General features: G+C 46.7%; 5 protein-coding genes across 5 annotated transcripts; 1 reads left to right on the top strand and 4 right to left on the bottom strand.

Annotated features, from left to right (window-relative positions):
• Window positions 1–2240: 2240 nt before the first annotated feature.
• On the bottom strand, window positions 2241–3702 carry NUU61_001368 (BCS1 and AAA domain-containing protein; the record flags this gene model as incomplete). Its single annotated transcript, XM_056651950.1, has 2 exons — window positions 2241–3442; window positions 3489–3702. 2 exons carry the CDS (start codon window positions 3700–3702, stop codon window positions 2241–2243), a joined length of 1416 nt encoding a protein of 471 aa, XP_056515217.1.
• A 3504-nt stretch (window positions 3703–7206) lies between these two features.
• NUU61_001369 (uncharacterized protein) lies at window positions 7207–8013 on the bottom strand (the record flags this gene model as incomplete). Its single annotated transcript, XM_056651951.1, has 1 exon — window positions 7207–8013. One exon carries the CDS (start codon window positions 8011–8013, stop codon window positions 7207–7209), a length of 807 nt encoding a protein of 268 aa, XP_056515218.1.
• Window positions 8014–11452: 3439 nt separating this feature from the next.
• NUU61_001370 (uncharacterized protein) lies at window positions 11453–12547 on the bottom strand (the record flags this gene model as incomplete). The annotated part of the gene is made up of 1 exon (XM_056651952.1): window positions 11453–12547. One exon carries the CDS (start codon window positions 12545–12547, stop codon window positions 11453–11455), a length of 1095 nt encoding a protein of 364 aa, XP_056515219.1.
• A 377-nt stretch (window positions 12548–12924) lies between these two features.
• NUU61_001371 (uncharacterized protein) lies at window positions 12925–13236 on the top strand (the record flags this gene model as incomplete). Its single annotated transcript, XM_056651953.1, has 1 exon — window positions 12925–13236. The coding sequence occupies one exon, from the start codon at window positions 12925–12927 to the stop codon at window positions 13234–13236; it is 312 nt and encodes a 103-aa protein (XP_056515220.1).
• A 1531-nt stretch (window positions 13237–14767) lies between these two features.
• On the bottom strand, window positions 14768–15592 carry NUU61_001372 (uncharacterized protein; the record flags this gene model as incomplete). The annotated part of the gene is made up of 1 exon (XM_056651954.1): window positions 14768–15592. One exon carries the CDS (start codon window positions 15590–15592, stop codon window positions 14768–14770), a length of 825 nt encoding a protein of 274 aa, XP_056515221.1.
• Window positions 15593–18093: the final 2501 nt, after the last annotated feature.

Here is an 18093-nt window from a genome sequence, read left to right on the forward strand (position 1 = left end):
ACCTTATGGGAAGGGTTCGCACTAAGCCGAGTTCTAAACGGTTAAACAGAGTCATGATTATGAGGGCCAATTCAGACGTTTCCGACTGCAAATTCCAGGTCCTCTTGAAGGCTTTAGTCAAAATTGTTCAACTGCGCAAGTTCGAAGGATCCACAGGGGAAGGGTCAAATCGGAGTCACGGGCGTTTCGCTGTGAACAACCTTACACAGATAGGCCTTAGAGAGCCAATCGTTCGACGGGCAGAAATACGCCAGAGATCACGTACGTTACCTATTCGCCAGCCGGCACGGCATCAATGCCTTCCCATAAATACCGTCGTGAGTCTTCATGTGAATATACCATATTATACATCCCCGTAATGGCATTAGAACCTGAAATACATCTCTTCTCAATAGCGGGTATCCTGTAGGAACTTCGGGGCATCCTACGTAGGAACTGCCATATAGACGGCGGGGGCTGGGCGAATCGCCCTCGAAGGGCGGGCTGGGCCTTTCCAGATCAGGCTAGTGGGTTGTGGGCGAGTCGCCATGTGGGGGCCATAGTGTCCATGGGTCGAATAGTTAGTCAGTTTCCTGGAATCGCAGACTGGGCAACATGACTGTGGGTCTCTCTACCATCCGAAAAGCCTAGACCGCCTCCATGGGTATCAAGATGTATGTTGAGAGAGATGATGTGACACGCCAAGTTCTACCAGGAAAGGGAGAAGACCTAGCAGAAGCGCATTCATACAAGAACAACAAGACGGAGTGGAAAAGAAGGAAAGAAAGAAAGAAAGAGACCGATTGGGAAGCTAGATGCCTAGTAGGATGCCCCCAACCCTAACCCTGAGCCCTTGTTCCCGATTTTGGCAACACATTAATAGCAAGCATAGTGGCATGGCCTAGTCGTCACAGATGACGCTGGAGTTCTGCCTATCGATGTTGATGTTTTTCGTACAGCAATTGCTGCTCAACCACTAAAGACATGCAGTCCAGCATGCATATTATTTGACCATCCACTCTTCCTTGTCATCAAAGAATGCCTCATGGTAGGGGTTCCTACCAAGCTAATCTTCTGGATTAAAAACGCGCCCATAATAACGATAAAACTGAGTCAGGGTGTTGTTCAGGCCTTTGCCAGTCAGCAATTCTTCTTCTCTTAGTGACTATTTTGAACATACTATCCAACAACTCGTCCAGGATCGAAACAAGGAGTTTGAACCGCTGTATATCTGTGGTCGGACGGGCTACCTCGTGAAAGCGACTTTGTTATCTTACGGATACACAGTAGTTATCAAAGCCACAACTACGGAGAAGCAGTATATCCTTTAAGCGGAAGTTGATAATTATCGCCACCTCCGAAGCTTGCAAGGATATCACATCCCGGTCTGTCTAGGACACTTTGAGCCGCGTGTTGCATACTGGTACCATGGCGAATTGATGACCTATATGATGATCTTAAGCTGGTCTGGAACTCGGCTTTAGCAGGTGATCAACGACAAGAATTTGGGTTTCTTCCGTGAGGAGCGTGAGAAAGCTCTGGCTATCCTCCGGTCGCACGGAGTTGTCCACAGCGACAGTGAGTGGCGCAATATGCTGTGGGATGAATTGACCGGCCGTTTGGTTGTTATTGACTTGGAGGACATGAAATGGCTTAAGCGGCCTCGACCCCTCCGACCAACATCTGGCAATACACGGGGCGCCTATATCGCCGGGGCGCAGAAAAATAAGCAAAAGTGGCCGTCCAGTTCAGCCGTTGTCTGTATATAACAATGGTACAATGCACAATGCACTTCAAGCGGCCTCGTTATCACCTTGAACAGGCAAAGAAACGACTGTACAGGAAAGAGTCGAGAGGTGTAAAACGTTTACAGGTTCTGTGTGCAGGATTGCTTGTTTCCAGCATTGGCTTAGCGATTGCATAATACATTATCATGGAGTGTTTCTGCAACTAGACAGTGTACTGGCTATAACTCGACGCGTGTTAGCATTAGGCATACAGAACTTCAGACCATTGCTTACTAATAAAGGAAAACTGCAGTCAATTATTGCGTTCAAGGATTAATGAGCGAAAACAGAGGAAGCAACATTGCGGCGACCTATAGATCGGCGAACAAAATAATCAGTAGGGAACAAGGTACCGTAAAGGCCTAAGAAAATACGAGTGACGTCATTGAGGCTTTCAGCCCAGCGGCGAATTGACGAGGTGACCGAGTCTGGCAACCTGTTACCGCCGGTTTCACCATTTTGTTCACATCATCTTTAACATCCGCTTTCTTGCACCCAAGAACCCTCCCTCTTCAGTTGGCTGGCTGTCTCCTTTGCTTTCGCCACCCAGCCTTCCACAGCAGTAACAGCATCAAAAGGAGAGTTCTTCCGCTCCAATAGGAATGACAAAACCTCGGCTGGACTGAAAATTTGATCTGGTACCTTTGAAGCAAAGTCCTTAGCAAGCCTCTCGATCGTCTCGTCACTAGATTGTTTCTTGGCTTGCTTGTGATCAGGCGTCTGCTTGAAGACCGTGTGAAAAAGTTGAGCGGAAATTTTCCCATCGGCAAGCTTAAAATGCACTCTTTTGTCCGCACGGCCAGGCCGAATAAGTGCTTCATCAAGGTGTTCGATATGATTGGTTGTCATGATGAGCACCCGACCTTCTTGAGAAGACACACCATCAACGACATTAAGAAGGCCGGATAGAGTAACTCCAGAGCCTGAATTGTTCTCTTGGTCTGTATCGGCATCGTCCCTGCGACCCATTCCAGCAGCGTCGACATCTTCCAGGAGAACGATACAATGCGGTGGAAGCTCAGCAAATAGCTTCATCAGTTTGCTGTCAGAAATACCTGACAATTGAAGCGTATAAATATCCAGTTCAAATTCTCCCGCCAGTGAGAGACTGAAGCTGGATTTTCCGGTCCCAGGAGGTCCATATAAAAGGTAGCCTCGTTGGTATGGAATTCCGCGGTCGGCGTACCACTTTTGTGTATCTTCGTCCAGAAAGTCCTTCATATCTCCTAAAAGGTCATCCTGTACTTGCTTGTCCATGATGACTGTAGAGATGGGTCGAATTGCTCTCAACCTAGTTTTCTTCCATTCCCCTTCACGGTGCTCAAAGACGGTGATTTTTTTGTTGATGTTGTTGAGATATCTTCCTCGACATTCTTCAACAAGCTCTTTGAGAATGTTTGGGTAGAGCCCGATGGAGGAGATATAAATGTCTTCTCGGTGGTCCTTAACCATGCAGTAAAGGATGAGCAGATGTCCTTTATACCAGAAAGGAAAAGACCCATCCCAAGGAGAAAAGGTCAAGGGTTTTTTTTTTGCTTGGTTTTGAATGGTTGTCCGCTGCGGAGATCTCACACGGGCTATTAATGACTGGGCATTATGGACGAATGGTTGCTGAGCTATCCAATCGACCAGCATATCGTATGCTTCATCATAATATGAGACATGAAGTGTCGACACTGCTGACTGTTAGACTCATCCCATCTCAACATGAGGTTTACGAACTAAAGTAGCTTCTCACTAGGTCCCAAACATAGCGGACTGCATAGCGGGTGAAGAGGACAAACACTCCCAAGGTACAAAAAAGTCGAGTGTAGCTGTCCAGGTTACCAGCAAGCAGCTGCTGCACAGAGGCAGAGACCACACTGAGACCGGGAAAGAGGATATCTATAAGAGACATCTGGGCAGGGCTGGAGCCACCTCCACTGATGAAGTTCATTGCAGATAAAAAAATAATCCCGAAAGATATGATATGGGTGCAGGAAGGTAGAGGGATTTTGAATAATTAGAGCTAATCGCTTTGCAGCATCATGCTCCTTTATATCTGGGATATGGGATGAACAACCAAAGAAAGTAAACTCTCATAGACCTTGCATATGCAAAGGCATCTCGCGTTGTCAAGTGTACCCCATACGGAGAACTCAGACAGAAGCATAATAGTGCCCCCTCGGAGGATCCCATTGAACGGGCGATAGAGTCTCGAACGGAGACCTCAGTGATTCTCGGGCATTGTCTATCTCTATCCACTAAATTTGGCATCGCTTTGCGTTAGAATGTGCTACATCTTGCATATCATGCATCGTATTGAGCAAAATCTGATAAGTGGCATCTTTTTGAGATTCATCAAATGATGATTGCATTATGATTCCGTCCTTCAATATTCAGTCCAAAGCTACGTAAGCCGCCATACCTTATTAGGATTATTATAAGCTGAATTCGACTCAGCCAACAGCAATCGAGTGACCACCACACTCTCTCATAAGTATATTACTTTCAAAATTTTAACGAAAGTTGCTTCTTGCCTAATCTTTTACCATGTAAGTGATGCCTCACTTTCGTATTCACAAATCGAAATCCCTCAACCTCATAGTCAAAACACCACACCAAGCGTGTTCGACCGACCACGATTAATCATAAGATTGGATGAAGAAGGCCTCTCATGCATGCATTATTCCAGTCATCACGAGATAGTCCGTATGGTAGGAGAGAGAGAAGAGCGAGTCACGAGACTATTAGGAAAGGACCATTATCTCTATTTAAAGAATGGCTAGTGCCACCTTCAATGATCTTTGGGAACTGAAAACCAGAAATATGGATCTTGGCTTAATATTTCAACTGATCGCATCAACAATAGCATTGATTTGTTCAGCGACAAGTCTTGCGTTCTGGCTCCTATCGAATGAGCTTTTGAATCAGCCGGGGTGGCGCAAGAAGGTTCTCATTCTCAGCCAGGTTATAATAGGTGGAGTTATTTTACTTGGGTCAATAGCCTCCATTCCACTCGCAATTCAAGAAACAAATTCCGAAAATGGTGAGTAGCCCAACAAGATTAGTTTCATTATTTACTCTAAATCAGATTCCAGATTTCATATTTCGTTCAGAGATCGGCAGTGTACTGCTTTTGCTTGCTTTGAACGAGGTAAGTGCAGTGACATAGAAGGAGGGCTACCCTAACACTTTTATAGTATCTTTGTGTGTCTACTTTGCAATCAGATTTAACTCATATGGTTGCTGGCTTGTTCTTCGCCGGTACAATTACCGTACTTTTATTGGCCATGTTTCTGCCTGTGAGTTTCAAATAGCCGCTTCATCAACGATTTTCATCTCTAATATTTGTTTCAGCAGTATCAAAATACCCTGCTGCCGTTATTTACGGCAAACATTCTGGCTAGTGTATGCTTCGTTAATGCCCAGTTCATCCAATCCTGGGCCGTCTGCATGAAGTCCAGGCCAATTCCAGCCAATACTTTCAAATTATTCTGGCGGCAACCAGACCACACGGCACCTAAGCATCAAAAAGCTTTGTGGATAGCGTCAATATGGTCAATAGGGGTTTTTCTACATACACTGGGTTCAATAATCCTCGTGTGTATAATACCACGTTTGTGGACCCAACTTATGACGGTGTGTACTTTACTATACTGGCAGCCCAGTCACTTATTCCTCGATAGCTCCAGATCGCCATAATAAGCCTAAGAAAGGTTGTCATTTCGATTTACACCTCTAAGCCTCAGAGCGCAGAACAAATGGGTTAGCTCTGCATCAACATTAAACCCTGGCCCTGAGACATATAGCCGATCCCAGAAGGTGAGCGCCATCCCTGATTTATTTATGCTTTGTAACAAACGATCAATTGATCTAGGCTGACGGTATGTCTGCTATGTTGTCTAGGCCATCAATTTCCTTGGTTACTTGGTTACCCTGATAGCGGGATGGGAAATTCTTATCACGGTTCACGAAGTTTCATTTTCTGTGTCTCAATTATGTGCGGTAGTACCCCTAGGCCCTAGAGTTAGAAATAAACTTATTTCAAGCCCATGGAGGGAACCGTCGATAGAGAATCGTATGGATTCTTGAGCTGCACAAACAGAGCAAATACGGGAATAGGAAGAAAACCCATATAAGTCTCCAATGTGGAGGAAGTGTGTGGCAGTCGGCCAATTATAACGCTACTATCCGATCAAAGAACCTTGCTGATAGATCACGTTGCGCTTATATTGCAGCTTCGGTTCGAGACAGCCATCTCCTTCTCAGGTACTTCAGTGTCCAGGCTCACTGTGTCTTGACAAGCCCTTGTGTGAAGTCCCAAAATAAGACTGTGATCTGGAGATTACCCATTCTTGGGAATTGCGTAGACGAGCTGACATTTGATAAAACCCCTAATGTTGTCACGGGAAAACCGGGCCTGAGGTGGTTTCGTGGCCCAGTCAAATATTTACCCTTGGTGCCCGATGTGTTTCCACCTCGTCAGGAAGTGGGGCAACCGTCACATCACATGACACTCTTTTCTTCAACCCCTCTTAAAGATTCTCTCATCCAACAATGAGCGGCAACTGAGAGACATTGAACCATTACCACGAATATCAATAGCCTTTCAAATTTCAGTCTCTGTGTCTGTCACTTTTCCTTTTTGGTTTTGAAGTCACCAGTACTCGCTACCGTCGTTTCCCCCTACCTCGAGAGCCTAACCGCAAGTTTATATTGGCCCGCTACACATATGTACGGTTGAATTTGGCCCTTTCAAACTGCGCGTGGTACATACAAATGCAAATCCCCCATATCTGTCGCTGAAGCTAATAGTCGATGCGCTGCAGTTTTCACGAGGTCTTCCATACCGCAGATCGGTCGGCTTATCACGATGCCGGATGATGTTTGTCGCCCCTCTAGCATGATTCGAAAAACCACAGTTAATTTAAATCAGGTTTCAGTTGGGACACTGGCGATAGAAGGCGAGGAATACAACATACGAGGAGCCATTTTGTTTAGGGAGACACATTATGATAGGGAAGTGACTGGGAAAGGCGAGTCGATCATGATATATGATCCAAGCACCGATACAGATTCACTATGGGAAAATGGAGAAAATCCGGAGAAAGAAGAGACGGCAAGGGTTCCCGCGGGATGTAAGGTTCGTGTCATAGGAGCAATTGTCAAATTCAAACGCGTATAGCCTCCAGCTCATAGATGAGTTGGAGTCCGCTTTCGTGACCAACCAATAAAGTTATAGATATATCCTGGGTCCGAGACTTAGGTACAAGCGCGTTCACACAATCTGAAGTTTCTGTTCCCCCAACTGTGCGTTCCCATTGCCATTGGTGGCTGCTTTGGAGGGCGTCGAAGAGCTTATCACCTAGTATTGGCAAATTTGCGATTGGCGAGGCAGAGCATCGGTAATCGATTTCTACTCATTGCGTTCAGCATAACTCGTAGATATCAAGAGGTCTTAGATTTCCTTACGCCTGTTTTGCTGTATCTTTGGTATGTTATTGGCCGTATGCTGTTCCACGTGCGATTCGGTATTCATTGAAGATAACATGTGTTTTTCGTTGACTGCTTCAAACACGGTTGAGTGCGCTTCGATTCCTGTTGTACGCCTCCGCTTTAAAGCCGGCTGTAGTTCAACGGTGTCCTTCGAAACCTTTTCGGCGAACAATGCGAAAGAGTCAGACGTGCTCATGGATTCTTCGCCTGCAAGAGATAGCATGATCTCAGATATATGCGGCGGAATTTGATTCATTCGTTCATCGCTGAGGTCTCTGATCAGGAAATCAAAGGTCTTTTCGTTCATACCCACTGAAGTTTTCCAAATAGATGGTTGAAGCGCCATTGCCCACATAAGGACAACATGGCTATGCTGAGACCGAAGTGTTTTACACCGACCTTCAGTCTGTTTGTTTCTCGCCTTCACCTGTTTGGAATCCAGTTCAAAGGTTTTTGGTCCCATGAAGATAAGGATCAAGTTCCTTTTCAAAGTCGTCAAAATCGGGGAAGTGATCGGCGCGGAGTCCTTGGCAGCCCGGATACGATCCGCAAGCAAAAGGTCTTCCGCAGCAGGAGACCCGATAGCTAACAATTTCTGAACACCGTTGTCAAAATTTGCCAATGTTGCCTTGAACCTCGTATGCAGATTTTGGAAATCATTTAGTTGATCTGCTGTGGGACGAATTCGTTTATTGCAGAGCCTCGAGCCGACCAATTCCATCTTGTTCACCAAGGCCTCAAATTGAGAGAGTATGACACTGACAGACATTCTGAAGTGAAGCAAAGTTTGCGGCAAAGAAGAAAAATTAAGGGAAGTACTATGTTAGCAAAGGGGGTAAACCGCAATAAATCAAGCTGACACCAATTGTAGCCTATCCAGATTTGGTATAGCTTTTATGCAGTACAGCCCCGCGCAGAAAATCCCGCAAGATTCTCATGTACAGTTCAAATATGACAACACAGAAACTTTTGAGACTTATTATAATAATGACCACATCAGATTTATGTCCCTTAATGAGCCTCACACGATGTAACCCTGAATCTCAGTCGCATAGTGGGCCATTACTGTTGTCTTCTGGTCTCAAAAGTTGGGGCGGGCGCCTAGCACTCATAGACCAAACTGCCTATCACTGTCCGGCTATGCGCCACTCACGTATCGTTGCCAGGGATTCAGAATGTACCACCAAAGATTTTAGCAATGACTTGCTTGCTAACTCCGGGGCTGATCTAGCTGTGCTCAGCCACACCATTCCATACGTCCAGATTACTGCGAGCGTGGCCCAGAATCTGCGTTAGGATTTTGGATGCTGAACGATCGAACGGAAACTGCAGCCTTCTATGTGAGTTTGAAAACACCATCGGGACATGACGTACCTAGCCAATGATGGCCTGCATTTGCCCGCTTTATTTGCATTTGATCAGCCATGCCACCTACACTACCTAGTACCATGTTCGTCTACCATCATCCAGCTGAAAAACGCCAAGATTAGCAGGGATTATTGACAGCAGGCTGTAGCCGCCAACTAGTCAACTGGGGGGCCACATCTTACTAACGGAGAATCACGTCCTAGGAGCTATGCACTAACATGCAGGACGCAATACGAGCAGGTTGAAATGATTTCTTATCCGGAGTCCTAGTCGAGAACGTGTTTTTTGTAAGAAGGGGAGGAATTACAGGTAGGGGTAAATGGTATATAGGATGCTGCATGTGACCTGAACAAGTGCGTAGCTTCTGGGAACTTGGTTGGCTCTTCTATTTCTGAACAGCCCCTTAGCTGCCGCAGGTGACGTGACAGTATAATAAATCGTCAAATATTGATAGTAGTCAAAAATTGATACCCAATAACATGACTCGCTGGGTTTTGCACCATCGGTCATTTCGTTGCCAATTTGAGTATGGAATCATTGCGGGGTTCGATACTCTTCTCTTGGTAAGATTCGTTCCTTTAAGGGAGATCCGTATTCGCCTAAGGGAGCTGGAAGAAGGTAGACTGATGACTGAATGTATGTCGCGGGGTATTTAAAGGCGTTGTATTCCTATCTTCAGATCCAACCGACTGCTTTCATCAGATTTTTCGAGAGATACAAGCATCAAATCAAACCTGGTACTGTCATCACAACTCACCCTTGAGGGAATTAACTGACGGTCAAATAGCAAAATGTGCTGGCAGAGATGGAAAACCCCCACCAAATTTCCTGACTGCAAGGGAAAGGGCCAAGACTGTATCCTGTTCGATCCCACCCACGACCATATTCAATGGTGTATACCGGCCGAGGAAAGGGGCAGCATTTGCAACCCCGTGACTCCGACGTCACAAGCCAGCTCAACGAAGCGCGGTCGTGACTGCCCCGCGCATCGCAAGAACTGAGTCGGATAGCGATTCCTGGCTCGTCGACGGAACGGTTTTGTTGAGAGAGGTGCCTGAGGATTCTGCCAGCACGTCGCTCACCGCCTTTCCATATTGTGTAGATAGCTTCATAGCTTCTTCTCTCACCACCATCAGACATCTATCTCTTCTCTTCTCTTCTGATCGCAGTCTAGTGCCCGACTTCTCTTCCCTCCTCCGTAATCAGGTTTGAAGGAAGAAATATACGCTAAAGTGTGACGAAGGGATACGGAGTAGTCTGGAACGATACGAGGATATTATCACGTGATCAGCAGACTATTTAAGATCCGTGCCAACCCCTATATTCACGGTCAATCCAATTCAACTGCCTTTCTTCCTTTTGCCATGTCCTCACCATTTCTCGATATTCGAGGCGATCCGATTCCTCTGGAGCAGGTTCTCGGGAGCGGAGGTACTGCAGTAGTTCTGCTTCGAAATGGTGTGGCCGTCAAAACCCCATTGAGATATCTTTGGAGCTCAGACTCCGACGTCGAAGTGAACATCGGAGTCGTTAGACGTGAACAAGATATTTATCGTCGCTTGGAAAGCTCCGAAGATGACCGTTCTGACGGTGTTGTCCGTTGTCTTGGGTTTTCAACTGAAGCCACGCAACTTGCTTATATGGCCAATGGAGATCTTCAGGCTTATCTTGCAAAGTGCCGACCTTCTCATCAGCTCCAACTCACATGGTTCCGTGAGATGGCTCGCACACTTGGTTATATCCATGACCGGCGTGTGCTTGTCGCAGACATCGCCAGTCGAAATTTCCTTCTTGATTCCGATCTATCCCTTAAATTCTGCGATTTCTCAGAAGCATCTCTCCTTCCATTGGATTCTAATATGGACGTTGTGGATGACAATGGATACACGACCCAAATTGATATTGGCCTCCTGGGAAAAGTCATGTATGAAGTTGTGACTGGCAACAAGTGTGAAATCGACCTCTACAAAGACAACTCTCCCACTGACGGTCGAGCTTATTGGCCAGAGAGGAAGTCTCTGCCAAGTACACAGGGTATCTGGCTTGGTTGGATCATCGAAGGCTGCTGGGACGGAGAATTTCGCAGCGCCCACAGTCTACTGCGAGCTTTGGATTCCGTCGATCTACGCTTCTCATCTTCAATCGCTCAATCACACACCACTCACCTCCTGGTTTCGATCAAGGACTCTATGAGAAATCGGCCGATTACGACTATTATTGGTGCCTTGGGCCTGGCAACGTTTACGCTGATCGTCGGAAGAAAAACATTTCTGACGTCACGGGGCTTCTGTCTTTCTTTATAATTTCTTCCTGTATTTTCTTCTTGGACAAGCCGCGTTCCCATTTCCTTGAATTACACTATCGCCTGGAGTTTGAATATACGGATCACTTGGGATACTCTTTGCCAAGCCCTGTGTTAGAATTTTTCATCTTCCTGTCTTCGACTCTCTGTCTTTCTCGCATAGCTCACATTGTTCAATCCACATCTCCATTCTTTTGTCACCCTGATCTGAATATCATCCATACGTGACCGGTGGAAGTTCTTTGCATTTGCCCACCAACCAGATAGGCACAATGGCAAGGCTTTATCGATATTAGGCAAGGTTTTTGGCAACGCTGCACCGACCCACGCGGTCAAGCATTTAGTACGATGAAGGTGCAGTCCCATACAATTACGGAAGACTTGATAGTCCTATGGAAGAAGAGCTACAGTCTCAGACCGAATGCGTTCTTCACTGGGAGGGTGATAAGAAACAGCAATGGGAGGAGGGAGATCATAGACAAGATCGAGTTAGTATGCCTTAAAAGTTCCCCTTCAGAAAGCAACCGAAAATGACATATCAATCGGAAGGAAAAGACCAGGACAACCGTTCTTTCTTGAGTTTAGTGCTCCAGTACACTTGTATAGACCCTTTACTCCGCCCGGGAAATTCTCGTGTAAAATGCTCAGTCAACTCTGACCAAGCGAGCTTTTGCTCATCCCTAAGCTTCACTAAGAGGCGACCTTCCTCCTCGGACCATAGTAGGCCCTTTCTCGTGGATGGTGCATTCTGCACATCTGCAATCTCGGCACCCAAGTTTGGATGGTCGCGGTCACACGCCATTTCTGTGTCAATATATGGACTGCAGCCGATGGAAGAAGCGGCATTTGTACTTGGGGAAACAGAAACACAGTGTGACAAAGCCCCCTCGAACAGCCAAGACAGAAACTGCAGTCGACCTTCAACTGACATAGCCATGAATTGAGAGTGAATAGTGGAAAAAGTCGGATGCTTGCGGTGACGGGTTCCTGAATTGGGAAGCCGACGGGAAACCTTTTTAGTATGTTTCCTCCCAGGGCTTCGGCGTTTCCCGACCTGGGTATTCTGTTCATTGGAACCGGTCGCCCTACCCTGCGCACCTTGGCTTAGGCGAGAGGGCGAATCAACCTCCGAGGCGCAAGATCCCGATAAGGAATCTCCTTGCGCAAGAGCAAGATCTTGGCCCGATCCAACACCAGAGACGCTCTCTGATTCCCGGATCTGCTTCGTACCAGTGAAACCTTTATCGCAGAGGATTACAGGGTCGATATTTTCACCGCCGCAGACTTCTCGAGGCTGGGTAGGATCGTCGGAATTAGATGTCGGAGAGCTCTGGTTAACTAGCTCTGAGTCAGCTGGTCCAAGACCAGGAGCTTGAGTAGCCGACCGTAGGCCACTATCCATGCAAACCTCGACTGACGGGCGGGCGGGTAGGGGATGTTTTCCAGCTTTGAGAGAATGACCATTCGGGGCCCTCGAGACTGTGTCACTAGCGTTGGAGGGAGGCGGAGTGGCAGTGATCGAGACAGGACTTGGGTATCGACAAATATTGGATAGATCATGCAGAGGCTGAGCTTTATCTTGGAAAGGATTCCATTGCCGAAAGGTTCCCAGGCGGAACCTAGTGTTTGCCATGTCAAGAGTGAAATAGAAGGCTGGAAGATTGTCTGGGATAGCAATTGGAGACACTTATACAACACGGATGGAGGAAAAAGAGTCAGGGAATGGGGATATGGGACACGGAGTGGGAACGGGAGAAGGGGAAGTGGATGGGAAAATAAAGTCCAGTCTTGCCATTTGAGTGGGATATGAGTCTCTTTTATAAGCGATGATTGTCCTGGGGCGTGCTGAAGATTTCACACCAGTTCACCCATCTACCCAAGACAAGATGCAGCTTCAGCGCCTCTGCAAGCACAATGGATGTAGGTTACCAGGTACACTTTCCCGTCGCACCCACCGGCGGTAGCTGTGATACCGATCCACTGTAGCCCTTTGCTCGGTCTCCATCCTCTATGTGGCTGCATGGTCATGGGCGACTTCGCGCAGTCAGTCCATCATTGGACTCATCACGACGCATCGGACGATATCACGCGCGAGTGCGGTATTTTCGCCATTGGCTCATATCACCGCGTGGTGGTTTCGAAGACACATCCCCTGAGAGAAGCGGGAACGGAGACACCGACGATGACGACAACGGCTGGCCAAAGGTGCTCGGGAACAAGGAGCTGGAGACAGATCCGCAACCATGGGGGCTGTGCAATGCAACCCCGATAGGGCGGGACGAGAGGCGTGCGAAGTCGAAGATGCCCGAGGCGCTACCCTGAGACCGCGCAAAGAATGTTAGCAGAATGAGAGATGCTCAGCGAGCTGGGCTCATAAACAGAGGTCGCCAAAGATAGCTCCGTAGCATGATCAATAGCCAAGTCTTTTATAAGGGTCAATTCAATACGGCCCAGGGCTCGACCATCTCAGTGATTCGGCTCCTAAACACCGGGATTGCGTCGTCGCCAGGCCAGAACGGCCTGAGCGCCTGATCGAGCGGCATCTGCGGTGGATTAGGAGGGGGCAGTGCATCAGACCAGAGGTCCATGTGCAGGGGTCGGTGGGGGCCAGAAAGAAGGTGGTCGAGGAGGAATAAGAAGAGAAAGTGCGTCGATGTGTTGAGGAGAGGGAGGGCGGTGTTTTATAGATGAGCGGCAGCTGGCTGGGGCGATAAAAGCGGCCATAGACGGCGCTAAACCCGAAGAGGGGGAAAGATAAGGGCACTATACCGGAAGGGGCAGGGGGATGGCGGAGCCGGGCAGGCGGTCGGGAACAGCAGAACAGCGGTGCAATGGGAGCCGTTTCTGGCGGCCCGCTCACCGTGTCATCGTATACTCTTAATACTACTTAACGCTTTAAGTAGTAGCTTGCTCTCCTATCTCTATAAGAAGAGAGTGTTTCTGAACCCTAGATATATAAATTTCTTAAAGATAATATATTATAGGCTAAAGACTTTTAAATCTCTCTAACTTATAGCAAAAAGAATCCTATTTATATGGTAATACCAAGAAGTAATTTTTGATTAATTATAGCTAGCCAATAATAATACGCTTACATAAGCTTATTCCACATTACAAATGTTGAGTCCGCATTCGGAATATTATAATTACGCTCCGAATGTGGACTCAACATTTGGTAAATGTTCATCTGATCTGGGTTCTGGTGACTACAGCTGGGAACACCATTACTCGAAACCTCAGACCACCATTAAGGTCACGTGTAGGCCCGTAACCGTTTTGGGACTAGTTCTAATGGGGGTCCCACCTCTCAGATTCTCCACTTAGCTTACCTTACCTTACTATCTCCCCCTATATTTCCAAGTCCACGAATACAGTGTTTTTACCTATTTTCTTACCTCTCTAAACCTACTTCCTAACTAGGAAATATCCAGTTCCCTTTCCCCCGAATCCTCGATCAACAAACGGTAGCAAGATAGCGAAAGTCAAGAAAAATGTGAGTTAACTAGTTCTGAACTTATTCTTCTATTTCTTCCCTATTATCCCAGTCCCGATAAAGAAGGGAGTAGATAGTATTATACTCATGCGTGAGCCATTAGTCGGGATTAGTCTAGGCGTCTATTGTTGAAAACTAGTTGGTAACGAGCTGGTAACTGGTTTTGGTAGGGTGTAAACAGATTTCATAACGATAGAGCTCGGTTAACCATTAGAATCTAATAGTGGTCTGACCTCCCAACACGTGACCAAAAACGTGACTACACGTGACCTTTATGGTGGTCGGAGGTTTCGAGTAATGGTGGTCCGAGCTACCGTCTGAGAGGTCTCGGGTATGAAAAATGAAAACTCTTAATGATTCCTAATTAACAAGTTTCGTGACCATATCAGACCCCATTTCAGAAAATTGATTCAAAAGATCGCGAAGACGAGGATCCTCAGCCAGAGTCCGAGCTTCACAGGCAGCGTAATGTATCACCAAATTTCTTAGAGTGCTCTCTCCTTCAGGCTCTCCTCTCCCGGATTCCTGGTATGCGTACTCAATTAAATCAAATACATGATTGGTATTTCGCTTATTCAGTGAAAATTTGCAGAGGTCACGGTGTAGTGACTTGAGGCACTGAGTCCGCAACGAGTCGACGAGATAACGGGTTGCGAAAACGTAAAGCTTCCCATGGAACACAAGGTCAGGAATAGTAGATTGTGAGGCCTCCGTACCAGTAAAACGCAGCTCTCTGAACTGCTCCCACAGTCCATCGTACGGATACTGAACGTAAGTAACGTGTTTCGCGGACTCCTTCTCTTCTGGAAGTGGAATACCGTAGGCAAGCTTTCTTCGGAAGCTGATCCAATCTTTCCTGGTTGTATACATGTCCCAATTATTCATAGGGACACGTCCATTTGGTGCAGGTCCGTCCATTGGATCCCATTCTTGTGCTGGCACATCATCAGGCTCAGGCTCGGGTTCGAGCTCGGGTTCGAGCTCGGGTTCAGGGTCGGGTTGTAGACGACGTTCCTCGGCCAGATCGCTCTCTCTTTCGGTAGAGTTTCCCAGGTTCGTGTCATATGTCTCCTCACTGCGTTGCGGGGTCTTGTATGCCCCAAGATAGGCGAATTCGCAGAAACCGATGAACGCATCCTCCTCCACGTCCTCTAACACGGCGTGTCCTTCGGTGGACTCTTTCATCAAACCATTATTGATAAGATTGAAGAGTGGAAACGACAGGTTGCGTGTGACTTCTGTGTGGACTGCGAGACGGGTCTTTCCGCTTCCTACGAGGAAGTGAAAAACGGGCGACCGAATGATACTTGACATATCAGTCCCCAGTCGAGTACAGTACTATCCACAGTGGAGACTTACCTTTTGAAGTCACTCATGTTTATGAAAGAATTATATTGCTTCAAGTCCGACCTATTTTCATCAAAGGGAATAGATAATGCTGGCAAATCAGGGTATACTTTGTTCATCCAGTCCACTCTAGAAACCATTTCGTTATATATGGGATGTTGATGTCGGGTATCATGTCCATGAAGCGGATATCAGGTAGCAGTGCATAAAGCAAGAAGCAAGTCTGTGTACACAATAGGCATTGATTTATGTGAGTGGTAAAAGGCGAGAAGTGGGGAAATGCAAGTATGAGCTGGTCTACAGGCATCTGTGACGTGTCAGCCGGGTATAGATGCTTTGCATGGTGCTATGGAGCTTCAGTAGGTTTATTTAACGGTCTCGCGAATACGCCGATTTAAGATCTGCTACACTTCAGCAGCTCCCTTCCCGCCATACGCAGCCATCATCCACGCCCACCTTGCCTACAAGAGAAGGCTATGCTAGTGGTCGGGCTTTGATAGCTTCAGCTTTGAGGCCCCAAAACGTATCCACCTACCATGGCAGATATTGATGCCCAGCCACTTCGGGAAGCGTTTATTGAAGATTTCAAAAAGTTTCTTAATCAATATCGGGTCTCACGCCAATCGATCCAGGCAGCCTCCAAAACTGCCCATTCTTTCTCGTCGGCGCTCAATAAGATCGAATTATCTACTGGCTGTGGAAAGCCATCTGTTCCCGAGATTATCGAGGAAATGGGACATGCGCTTGACTAGACAGAGTGTCAAAAATACGCTTTAAAAGTTAAGTTTTCCTGGCTAACAAAGCTCTGAAGTACATATATTTATGGAAACACAACGACTCAAAAATCCATATCCCTTGTTCTTGCATAGGGCCCATATGCATGGTGAACTATTCCCTCGTTTCATCAATTATAGCACAGGAAAGTAATGTGATACATTCGCGTCAGACGATAACCTTTGGGACGAATGGGAATACGATTCTGAGATCGGGATAAGTAGGGTTGGAATGGAAGAATGCCTCTCCACAGTCGCGGAATTGTCAGCGGAAGTAGGAAGACACCTTTTGAAAACGCAAATTAACAAAGGACGAACGCCTGAATGCGGACATTATTACTTTTCTCCTTTCTTGTCCCTCAGTGGAAACTTGAGGTGGACGCTACATAAAGCCTTCCAAAAAAAAGGAGACCAAAAGGATGGACAAGAGAGTGGCTTCGCCATTTTTGACACAACGAAATTATTGGAAATTGGCGCTCAAGTACTGAGAGTCAGCGATTTGCTTCTCTTCCTTGACAAGGAATCCCGATTTAGGGCTCTACTATTGACGAGTTAGCGAGATACTGGGCCAAAAATGCCGATGAGTATTTATGCTGGCAGATGGCATCCAGTGAGGCGCTCGTGAAATTCGTTGCCTGCGAAACTATTACCGACGGGCTAGCGCCTGGGAAGCTAAGAATTTGGTAATCTTCAATAACGCAACTCGGCTTTCACTTAAAACTGAGGATTATACTCAGCGGATATCTTTATTCTTGATGGATATCATGAATGAATTGTCTCCAAACACTATTGGTGACAACCTCATTGAACATCTGTTTGCAAATTTGGTTGATCCTTATGCTTGGGGCTATAACTTGGATGGCGACAAAGGTGTCCTCAAGGAAAGGCTTTTGGCAGTTACGAACGCCGAGTACGCATCTAGCATTGGATCGTGGATGTTCAAATAGAACATTAATTGCTTATTAAAGGAATGCTGCGCGGAATTGCGCGAAGTTCATTTATTGAAAGCAAAGAGAACGCTCATGGGTTCGGAACGATGTGCATCTGAATAAGGAAATACAGCCATTATTTGACAAGAAAATACAGGCTCCCTTTACCAGGAGGCGAAGATGAGTCTCAAGCTGCTGGAAAGTTTTGTGACGTTTGGTTTTTGTATCATTTGAATATTTATTTATTCTGGTTCCGGATAAGGTTTTAAACCCGAATCCGTGGTCGCCACCTCGAGGCGGATTCAAGTGGCTTTCCGACAACTCTCCACCAAAATTGTACACACGTGACCGTATTAACATCGTTGCCAGTGCATCGCTCGTCCCAAAAGCACAGAGTTAGCACGTGTATAGCCATTTCATATAAAATATATCATCCGAGATCTCACTCACTTATAAGGTCTACTCTGGAAAGCGGAGGGTCTATGACCATACCATATACAAATTAGCGTGTTTCAAATTGGGGCTCGGGAACTAATTCGTTATATCTGATTTCGAATATTACTGTAAGTTTCGGAGATACATAGTAAAGCCGCCGTGCGAGGCTGCTGTATCCCTGCAACGGCACCTGTGACATGGG

This window comes from Penicillium alfredii (genome assembly GCF_028826965.1).
Source record: "Penicillium alfredii strain IBT 34128 chromosome Unknown utg000002l_segment0_segment0, whole genome shotgun sequence".
NCBI classification, from domain to species: Eukaryota; Fungi; Ascomycota; class Eurotiomycetes; order Eurotiales; family Aspergillaceae; genus Penicillium; species Penicillium alfredii.